This window comes from Citrus clementina, unplaced genomic scaffold, assembly GCF_000493195.1.
Source record: "Citrus clementina cultivar Clemenules unplaced genomic scaffold, Citrus_clementina_v1.0 scaffold_7, whole genome shotgun sequence".
Lineage (NCBI taxonomy): Eukaryota > Viridiplantae > Streptophyta > Magnoliopsida > Sapindales > Rutaceae > Citrus > Citrus x clementina.
This window is the reverse complement of record NW_006262075.1, coordinates 8,370,379-8,381,370: the sequence shown is the minus strand read 5'-3', so window position 1 is coordinate 8,381,370 and position 10,992 is coordinate 8,370,379. Positions and strand designations below refer to the sequence as shown.

General features: G+C 34.5%; 2 protein-coding genes across 2 annotated transcripts; one reads left to right on the top strand and one right to left on the bottom strand.

The window, feature by feature from the left end:
• The first annotated feature begins 110 nt into the window (after positions 1–110).
• On the top strand, positions 111–2,726 carry LOC18035961 (clavaminate synthase-like protein At3g21360). Its single transcript, XM_006426810.2, has 3 exons — positions 111–721; positions 1,234–1,487; positions 1,980–2,726. Exons 1-3 carry the CDS (start codon positions 215–217, stop codon positions 2,341–2,343), a joined length of 1,125 nt encoding a protein of 374 aa, XP_006426873.1. The 5' UTR covers positions 111–214; the 3' UTR covers positions 2,344–2,726.
• A 1,792-nt stretch (positions 2,727–4,518) lies between these two features.
• LOC18035933 (lysM domain receptor-like kinase 3) lies at positions 4,519–9,931 on the bottom strand. Its single transcript, XM_006426809.2, has 11 exons — positions 9,232–9,931; positions 8,491–8,568; positions 7,785–8,084; positions 7,024–7,169; positions 6,845–6,934; positions 6,626–6,731; positions 6,082–6,233; positions 5,891–5,988; positions 5,660–5,807; positions 5,442–5,549; positions 4,519–5,013 (listed from the first exon to the last, which is right to left on the bottom strand). The coding sequence occupies exons 1-11, from the start codon at positions 9,830–9,832 to the stop codon at positions 4,849–4,851; spliced, it is 1,992 nt and encodes a 663-aa protein (XP_006426872.1). The 5' UTR covers positions 9,833–9,931; the 3' UTR covers positions 4,519–4,848.
• Between the last annotated feature and the right edge of the window lie 1,061 nt (positions 9,932–10,992).

The window sequence follows — 10,992 nt, the reverse complement described above, 5'->3', positions numbered from 1 at the left end:
TATGTGTTTAATTTTCAATTGTCCTTAACTGTAAGTCTATTGTAGGGGGGTTTTGTAAGAAAAATGCAGGGGTGCCAATAGCTCGACTCCACATTCTAATATCTATAGTCCTGGGCCCAATTAGGGTCCAGTTCAGAATCTCGTATCAAAATGAATCTAGACGCGGATACCGTCCAGATGAAATCCCACAGATACCCTTAAAATAAAAATCTCTATGTTACTAAATACGTCACAAAAACTCTACAAAACAGCACGACATCAACAAGAAACGGCAGCGTCAGCACCAACTCTTGTCTCTTTGATCACCTTGAAACTCCGCAGCACTGCAAACAAAAAAACCATCGGCATGGCAGATCATTTCATAGAAATCAAAATCCCACAACAAAGAAACTACAACAACATCAACAATTCCTGTCCTTTCCCTTCAGTTCTCTCTCCAAACCCAGCAACAACGGCAACAGTTTCTCGTTTGGCTGAAAAAGTCAGAACCCAGAAGCCGTTTCTCGACTCTTTGTTGCTGAAAGCAGGATCAGTTCTTTTCAGGGGATTTGATGATGTGAAGACAGCCAAAGAATTCAACGACGTCGTTGAGGCTTTTGGTTACGAGGAGCTGCCTTATGTGGGCGGTGCGGCTCCCAGAACCAACATTGTTGGTAGGGTTTTTACGGCCAATGAGTCCCCGCCTGATCAGAAGATTCCTTTTCACCATGAAATGGCTCAGGTCTGCGGGTTTATTTATTTGTTTATTTTGGTGGTAAACTCTGTCTTTTGAGCATTTATTTGACTTTGAGTGTGATTTAATTTGATCAGAGCGGAGTTGTATGTTTGGAGTACTGTTGAATTGATCCGTTAAAAGCACTTTTGAATTGTCAAAAGTTTTCTTCTTTTAAATTTTTTTTGGAAGGGACAAAATTCGCTTAGCAAAGCAATTGATGAATGATTAGCGTTTCTCTTTTTAGAACTCAGAAAGTGCTTTTGTAAGATGCTGTTTATTTAACACAGTAGCTAGAGTGCAATCTACCCACTTGACAGCAAGAGCACCTCAATTCTGAACATAAATATTCTGAGTTGCCTAAAGCTGTTTAAGCTTGACTTTCATTTAATCTATTTAGCTTCACATGTTTGTTAGTAGTTTGATCAACTAAAGTGTTATCTGATGCAAAGTTCATAGCCTTATCTATTGCTTTTAGTTGGTTTCATCTATGTTTTGGACTCACAGTGCTTATTCGACAGGTTCCTGAGTTCCCATCAAAATTATTCTTCTTTTGTGAAGTGGAGCCAGGAAGTGGGGGAGAAACTCCAATTGTCCTAAGTCACATTGTCTATGAGAGAATGAAGCATAAATACCCTGACTTCGTTGAACAATTAGAACAGCATGGGTTGATTTATACACGTGTGTTAGGAGAAAAGGATGATCCTTCATCTCCAATTGGCCGTGGCTGGAAATCCACTTTCTTGACTGAAGACAAGAGTATTGCTGAAGAAAGGTTTGTGATTTGATCACTAACTAATAGTTGAAATGATTAAGATTCATATAATTTGGTATGCGTAATGTTGTTTGCTTTTTGCATCAATAAATGCATCAGAAACTTCCAGCATTTAGATGATATATTCACACTTCAAATGATGGACAATTAGAGCATTTCTATGCCTAAGAACAGAGACTGAGGGCTCATTTGAAATTAATTAACGTAGCTTTTTCTTTTCTCATGGCTGGTGTAAAATGAAATCACTAGCCGTTGAGTATAAAAAGGCAGACAATTCTTTTTTTATCAAACACTTTAGCTGCTAAACTGTCAAATTAAGTAGAAGCATTGAAAATATAAACTGTAAAATGATGCAAGTAACAGTATTTAGGCCAATATGCTAGTGCTGGAAGATTCGACTGTTAGAATGTTCTTGATTATACTCTGTTTAGCTTAGATTCTTTTCTTAACCTCGAGATAATATTGATGTAGCTCTATTGAATCTTTCAACAGGGCAGCTAGGCTGGGAATGAAGTTGGAATGGATGGAGGATGGTGGAGTGAAGACGATAATGGGGCCAATTCCAGCTATAAAGTATGACGAATCTAGGCAACGAAAAATTTGGTTCAACAGCATGGTAGCTGCTTATACAGGATGGAAAGATGATCGAAATGATCCTGTCAAGGCAGTCACTTTTGGGAATGGTAAGCCGTTGCCAGCTGATATTGTGCATGACTGTCTGAATATTCTTGAAGAGGAAAGTGTTGCGATCCCTTGGCAGAAAGGTGATGTTTTGCTGATAGATAACTGGGCCGTGCTACATGCCCGAAGATCGTTTAATCCTCCTCGCCGTATATTAGCTTCACTTTGCAAGTAAGAAAATGCGCTTCCCTTGTGCGTGATTTCTCATGATCATATGGCTGCTGCTTGTACACTGTGGCTGTCATCTGATATGTGCAAATTATGCATGCATGCAATATGTTCGTGGGTGGCCAAAGCGGCGTTGATGATGAAGCAGAGAAAGTCACATTTGTTGAGATGGTCAACTCAGTAGACTTAGTCAACCTAATTAGGTAGTTGGATAAATAAGCTGCTTAACTTAAGCATAAGTGGTAGCATGGTAGCATGTTTGTTTCCTATTATTTTGGCTTGCTGTTGCAGTTGTTTTGCTACATTATTTGTCACATTTGTAAGGCTATAAATAGCTAAAAGCATCTGAATAATGGAGGACAGATTTTCAGCAACAAAGAACTCTTCCTTTCTCTCTTTTTCCTTAACTTCTTCGACTTCTTCTTCTTCTTCTTTTCTAAGTTCATTCTTATCATCATCTTGTCTGTCAACGTGGACATTTTAGGCTGACTTGGTGGTGAAGAAATATAGAACATGTGAACGTACAAATAAACGTAGAGCATGTTTTCGAGATGATGTTTTGATTCTGATCAGTAAGCCATTGAATTCACATATTTATCAATTGTTGTTGCTGTCTGGTTTCTTATTGGTGCGCAATTGCAAACGGTTTCAAGCCCATTCCAGAATGAAGCCTTTAGTAGTTGCCATTAATTGTAAAATCATACAATTGATACTAGGCTTGAAACTCTTAAAAAGTTTTCATGCACCGTCATTTTAAGTAATCTTCATTTCATGCCTCCGTTAAACGCTTCTTCATCTAATGCGCTGCCCAGAGCCTCCCAACACTTGGCTGCAATGCTGCCCTGATTGGTTTGGTTGGACACTTTTCAAGCATAAATTGCATTTATTCGAGGGATTACATATCGAATAAATAAATTGGATATCCAATGCCAATACAACGATGACAAACGCTTGATTTAAAGCATGAAAGAGTAAGAGACCTTTGTAACTCTCTTGTGTTCATGACATCTAGTTCATTGTTGATTTTTGCTTTTTGGTGTATTTTATGCTTTCTTGTATTTCTCTTGAACTTAGAAATTTTAGTTTATATCTCCCTTCATATTTCTTTACTATTTGATGATCTATATTACAAAAAAGAGTCCAGCTTAACTGTCTCTTTTGAAGGAAATATGTGTGTGTATGTATATGAAAGAAAGTTTTTTGGGCTTGTATTAGTGACTTATATTTAGAGATGATTGTTTTTTAACTTAATGACTTAAAGTAACTTAATTAATTAAGTTAAATAAAGGTGTTTGTTTTTATAATGACAATTTTTACTTAATAAAATAAGTTAATTTTTCTAACCTTTTATTGAATAGAGAAATTTGAGTCAGCCAATTAATTTATAATGTCAAAAATATCTCTATTTTGTAATTTATTTTTCATACATATCCCAAAGCCTACCCATACACGTTTATCTACTAATAATCTCATTTTTATTTTTTTTCAACCGCTATGGAATCCCTCCTCACTTTTCTTCTCTTATCAAGTTCTGGAATCTCCCATTATCGGTAATCAAAGAATGTATTATTCTTAAACTTTTTATGTAATTAAATAATTTATTTTTATTAACAAAGAAATTATATATTATAATTTCAAAATCATTATGTACTTACTTGAATATGATTTTGCTTATATATGATAAAATATTATGGTAATTATGTTCTTTGAGATATATATTATTTATTTAACATTCAAATTTGATAAAGATATTATGGTAATTATGTTCTTTGAAATATATATTATTTATTTAACATTCAAATTTAATAAAGATAAAAATGTAAAAATACATATATTTAGTCGTTAAAGTTAGAAAAAAAATAATTTGACACTTATTTTCAAAGATTCAGATTAAAAAAAATATATATTATTCAGATTCAGATATTCAAGTTTATCTATACTTCAAATCAATTTAGTTCTATTCAAATTTTTTATAAAAAAAAAAATGCTACCTTAATCGAGTGGTGAGATGTGTAAGTTCCAACTCGAGTCTATTAAGGGAACTCACTTAAGTGAATTCTCACATATTTTCTAAAATACAATTTGGGTGAAAGTACACATTTTCCCATTTATCTCCAGCTGGTATGATCTCTTAAAAAAATAAAATAAACACTGACTTTTGAACAGAATAAATTAAAAAAGAAAGAGAAAGAAGAACCATTACCCAAGCCAAGAATTAAACTTGGGGCTTGCGTGCATTACAAAAGCAATTGAACCTTTCCTCAGGTACATTATCCCATTTTATATTGGATCAAAATTTTCTCACAAATGAAATTTTGAAATGATGAAGAAACTAAATCGACACAATACAAAGGGGGAAAAAAATGGACGAATAACCTATAAACACTACTATAAGCACTTTAGAGAAAAATAGTGCTAATATACACACATAACTAAGGAAGATGAATAGGAAAAAGTGGGGTAGAGAAGAAGTAAGGACGTCAAAAGTGGGAAAGAGAACCCATTGCTGCTGTTATCTTCCTTGGACAAGGCCACTAAATACTTGGCTATTCCCGGCAAGAGTTGCCTCCCACTCTACAGATGACAAAAGGATCTGTGACAGGGAAATAACCACTTGCTTCATGTCGGGCCGCAGGATGGGATCCTCATCTACACATTGCTTTGCGAGCATGGCCATCTAGACAAATAAATATTCCAGCAAGAAGAAGTAATGAGGTGAGTTTCTATTTTGTATTGGCGCAATAGAAGTGTCTATTTCTTGACTTCTAAGAGAAAGCTGAGTTCTTTAAAGCCACTAACTTCGATATGCAAAGCTGGGTTCCCTACAAAACCTTAGGGGGAGCATAGACAAAAATGGACTGTTTCTCTGTTACAATTGCTTTTTCAGATCATAACACTCAGTCATATTATTCTTTATAGGTTATGTCACTTCTTTCTCTACATTATGTCTTTGATCGTTATAGTACAAGGGCATTTTTTACTATACGGATGAAAGTATTGTTGAAGAGTGATGGAATTTGTCTACACTGCACCAGGCAATGTGTATTAGCTGAGGTTTTCCCAGAAAAAATATACCAAGAGAGATCAGGAGAAGGTTAAATTTACCTTGAATAAGCAATCATGGGGATATAAATCCATCATATTAGGATCAATATAATCTTTCAAGCTTGACATGCTCATTGAGTCGGGTGAGTTCCTAAGCGCTGCCAACATCTGTAATGTAACAAAGACAACAGATGTAACAAAGACAAAGGGAATTAGTGAGAAAATAACATATCTATCTATTGCATCATTTCTTAGAATTATGCAGTAGCAGAACATACAAAAGATGCCAGTGAACGTCTTTCTTGATTTTTTGACACCATCCCTTCAGTTCTTATGATAGCCTCCTTCCCTGATATGATCTCAAAAAGAACAACACCAAATGCATACACATCACTTTTGGCAGTAGCCAGGCCATCAGTCAAGTATCTGCAGACACAAGTAACAAAACAGATTAAAAGCTGAAAATTTTGTCAAGGATGCACAGTACCAACAAAAATATCATTACATACTCTGGTGCCAAATAACCAAAGGTACCAACAACTTTGGTTGCTGTAGCTTCTCCATCACTTGTTTTTCCAACAAGTTTTGCCAACCCAAAATCTGAAATCTACAAAGAGGGAATAGTAATAGCATCAGTGAGAATATTTATATACTAACAATTCATAAATGAAAAATATAACAAGATTTAAAATGCAAAAACCTTTGCTCGAAAAGCACTGTCAAGTAAAATGTTGCTTGACTTGATATCACGATGGACATAGTGAGTTTTAGTATGTTCATGGATATATTCCAGACCTCTGGCAGCATCAAGTGCAATCTGCACCCTCATGATCCAAGATAATGAGGTTTGACCTTCAAGCAAGTTAAACATTTCCCACTGTAAGTACATGAAACATATTGTGGCAGCAAAGAAGACATGTTGGTAACTAATATTCTTATTGAGAAAACTGTTAAGTAGATGTTGGTAACTAATATTCAACAGAGTGTCTTTAATCCAACTGAGATTCTTGACCACGGGCATTAAACCTCAGGACAAGAACAATAGCATCTCCAGTATTTGAAAAGTTATGACATCTACCTAAGCTAGAGTAAATAAGATTTTAGCTTATCATAATTGGTATATCGGTATTTTGAAAACTCAATATGATAGTCAGGTAAAATCACCACCACCACCCCCCCCCCCCCCAAAAAAAAAAACAGAGAGAGAGTAATATGTCATAAAGAAAGCTTTAGCAAAATCTTACCCCTGTTCTGAGGATCATGTAAATGGCTTTTAAGCGAACCCTTTTGGGCATATTCATATATAAGGAAGAGCTCATCCTCTGTAGCAGCATAGCCAATCAATTCTACCTTGACAAGGTTTAAAACCAAGATAGGAGTCAAAGATATGAACAGCTGAAAGCAACATGCATGCTTCACAACTTATAATAATTGGTAATCATTCAAACTGCTAAGAGTATTACCAGGTTAGAATGATGAACTTTGCACAGGATTTTCATCTCTGCCATGAATTCTTTAGTTTTTGTAGCAGTCATCCTTTTGATAGCAACTTCCTAAATGGATGCAAATCCATTAACTTATGTCGACATGATGAATAAGAAAGGTAATTCGAAAATTATGTACACTACTGCAAAGTGCAAACCTGGTTTCGAATGTTGCCATAATACACAGAACCATATGTTCCATGGCCAAGAAGACTTGAATCAGAGAATCCTTCAGTTGCAAAAAGAATTTCATCATATGTGAAAACTACTGGCTTCTCCATGTCAAATACATCAGTCCCAAGAGCTGAAAAGAGAAAACAATATTATCAACTGAAGCACACCAAGCTCAAAATTTTAAAAGTAAAAGATCATTTAGTTGGAGAAGGGACACAAAACACTAAATCTGCAATTGAGAACAGTTGCAACACCCTAAACTTATATTCACTTTAACCACACAATATTATTATTTGGCATCCATTGAAGTTTGTCTTTGTAGATGAACTTACACATAAACAAATAAGTCAGCTGAATTCATTATATGATACTTGGAAATGTATATACGTCTAGAAGAAGTAAGGTGATACTTTGACTGATAGGCAACCAATCCAGAAAGATTCTACCAGCCATTCATACCCAAGAAAAAGGCATTTACCTATTTAAATCCTATACAATTCCCTCTGATAATGTCATTTATATTACATCAAGAATAGAAGCTTCCTCTCAGCTTTCTCTCAGCATCTACAATTTCAGGATACCGATGAAAAAGAATCACGTAACATGCAATTATTTACATGTTATGACTCAAAGAAACTTAGGAGCCTTTAGGCAACAATTCTAGATGATTATATCTTTAAAAATAAAAAAATAATTCGAAAATCTAGGAAAACTGCATTGATCAATAGTTTGAACATTACATTACCCTTGGGAATGGTGATGGGAGGGTTGCTAACTTCACCAGTGGTCTGTATATAATCACCAGACTTGCAGCAAATGTGCCTACCAGAACCACAACAAAAACTTGGCTTCTGAAGGATATGAAACTTATGAGAACTCCTGCCACCAGGATCCTTAGCACTGTTTCCTCGGGCCTCTTTAAAGCAGCTTGATGACCTCAACCAAATACAAACAGCTATGCTCAATATTATAAGACCAAGCCCAACCACTAAACCTCCTATGATCCATCCATATGACATTCGAGCCTTGCGATCCACTTGATTTCCTGAAAATAAAAATGTAGTTGGTCATTATGATCATGCTAGTTGGGGAAATTTAGAAAAATCAAGGAAGAAAAAGCAGGTATGATGAGATCTCTGTTTTTGTGTCTATTCAACTTGAGTGCAAGGGATTTTCGAAGGCTCAAAGATAAGCAATGCAAACTTGACTACATATATCTCAGTAACATTTTAGATTAATGATGTTTTATATACCATTAGACCACACTGTTATTGGTCCAAATAAGTTCTATCTACTTGACATTTAACTTCCATCAAGTCCAGTCAATAACAGCACCATTACTTATCCCAAAAGGGGGAAAAAAAGCACCATTAAACTTGAAAAAAAAAAAAATAACACAATGAATTTGACGAAACAGTTAAATATTTAATGAAAATTTGTGCTATCCATACCTGCAAAATCCTCAACAGAAGGCGCAGGAGCAGGAGGAGGAAGAGTGTCATTCTCCACAGGATAAGGCTCACCAGGAACTATAATAAAGCATATATTGTTAACTTGATAAATAAAAAAGAAACTGCTAGAAAAGAGGAAAATCCTTAAAAAATAAGTTTGGGAAAATGATAAATCGAACTAGTACAGCCGACAACAAGAACAATATAAACAAGAATTGAAGAAAAAAATCAACCTAATCCGAAGAGGAAATCAGTAAAAGAACACCACGAAACCAATTATGCTATTTTTCTATTTCTTTTCTTTCCCCATTGCAGCCTATGCAGAGACCGAGATGTGCCAGCTGTTAATGCTTAATCTCCATTTTCTTAGCATAAATTACAACTGATAATTTTTCCATTTTTTTCTCAAGAAAGTTCAGTCATTTATATTACAATGGAATGCTTACAAAAGCTAGCGAGCTCAAGTTAACAGAACTTATTCCAAGAGCTTTTGTTTCATCTTCGATGCCTGAATTTCCTATTGTTGCCTATAGGATTCTCCAAAGTTGTGGCAAATCGACAATGTGTAACAATGTATTATGCATAGCAAACATACATAATTCCCATCAATAACAACACAAAATATGCCAATCCTCCACATTTGGATACAAAATTCAAACCAATCTCTAAATACAAAATTACTGAACTACCTCAAGCAACCCAAAAGATAAATAGAAAAGGAAGGATAAGATTACTACCAACCTGAATTCAGTGGAATGTAGAACAGATCACCGGCAGTGACATTATTAGGATTCACAATTCCATTCACTTGCTCAATACTATCCATACTAACACCAAACCTGCTAGCCAAGGATTGCACCGTATCCCCGTCTTTCATCACATAACTCATCAAGTAATTCCACAGTCCACTCGAACAACCACAAAACAGCCCCAATGACACAACTGCCCCAGCTCTCGCCATTCTTGTACTATTATCCAAGATAGCAAGCCCATCATAAGCATTCACAACCACATCATACACATACCCACCACTAGATTTCACTGTAAATGTGGTGTTACTCACATAATTCCTAGTTGTTGACAGACAAGAACAGTTTTTCTTAATAAAGATGTAATTTTTCTCATTCCCTTCCACAGTCACATCTTTTGGTAACACATCAAACATGCTTTGGATCACCGACAGTGTCTGGTTTGGTTGCATTTCATAAGCCAAAAACGTTGTGCATAGCCTGGTTGTGTCCGTACAGTTCATGGGCTGTCTGTATGAATTTAAAGATTCAATTCTTGAAACAAAAACAAGAACACATAGCCAAATCAACAAATGTAACCTTCCAAAATCCATTCTTTGATTTTCAGCTATCAGTACTTAGCTGAGACACTAAAGTATAGCTCAACAAGAATGGAGAAAATGATCTTAGAAACTTTAAAAAAAAAAAAAGATAAATTTTTATTCTCAATAATAGATTTGGAATTGATATAAAACCAAAAAAGTAAGATGGGTATCCTGAAAAAAAAATGAGAGAAATGGGATTTTTTTGGTTTTCTTGGAGGAAGTTAAAATGATTAAGGAGGTTTGAAGGACAATAGAAAAAAGGAATGAAGGGGGGAGTGTGAAGAAAGAAACAGCATGTTTTTTGCCAAATTTATGTTTTGTTTTGTTTGGTTTGGTTTGGTTTGGTTTTTGCAGAGTAAGCTGGTAACTGCTTACAGCCTTGCGCTGTGAAAAGAGAAAGCGACTTTCGGACAAGCAGTCTGCAAAAAGAGAGATGAGGATTAGATGAGTTACAATTACAAACAGAGAAGTTACAGAACCACCCACCTGCAGATTTTTGGGTACATTTTTTTATTGTACCAAACTGGCCCTTTTTTATTTAAAAATGGTGGAAAATTCACAAATCTCAAAAAATTTATTATTGTTGATGTTGTTTTTTTTTCTTTAGAGGTTTTATTTTGGACTTCTATTCTATGAACATTATTAGAATTTACTGCAGCCAGCATTGATTTTTGTTTTTATATTTTTTTGGTAAAGGAGATGAAAAAATAAATTTGATACTTTATGACTACCATCTAACTAGTTAATACGTTTTTTTCCCTTTTATTATGGAACTTGGATCTCACTTTTAATAAAAATTACTTATAATGAATACATTATAATCTGAAACAATACATAATGATTACATACATTATAATTTGGAACAATACATAACAATTAGACACTAATAATATATTAACAGTTTATTATTGAAACACTTTTTCTTTTAACGAAAAACTTTTGTTTAGGAAATCTCTTTAATGAGTATAGTACGTAAGTCAAGTCAATAATGAATAAATCATACATATACTAAATAAATAGCTCATAAGATTAACTTTAATATCATGATGAATACATCACAAAAAAGATAAGATAAAATTACAAAGAAATGGGATAAGATTTCTTATACGCATATATAAAAGAGATTAAAGAGAAAAAAAGTACAATGAAGTTGTTTAAAAAATTCTAAA

Excerpts from the sequence above, each read along its gene's own strand:
- LOC18035961 (XM_006426810.2), top strand. The coding sequence starts at position 215 with ATGTTACTAAATACGTCACAAAAACTCTACAAAACAGCACGACATCAA. Across the intron at positions 722-1,233 it reads TTCACCATGAAATGGCTCAG|GTTCCTGAGTTCCCATCAAA; the intron begins GTCTGCGGGTTT and ends CTTATTCGACAG. Across the intron at positions 1,488-1,979 it reads AAGAGTATTGCTGAAGAAAG|GGCAGCTAGGCTGGGAATGA; the intron begins GTTTGTGATTTG and ends ATCTTTCAACAG.
- LOC18035933 (XM_006426809.2), bottom strand. The coding sequence starts at position 9,832 with ATGGATTTTGGAAGGTTACATTTGTTGATTTGGCTATGTGTTCTTGTT. Across the intron at positions 6,732-6,844 it reads AAGTTCATCATTCTAACCTG|GTAGAATTGATTGGCTATGC; the intron begins GTAATACTCTTA and ends AACCTTGTCAAG. Across the intron at positions 5,014-5,441 it reads CCCATGATTGCTTATTCAAG|ATGGCCATGCTCGCAAAGCA; the intron begins GTAAATTTAACC and ends TTATTTGTCTAG.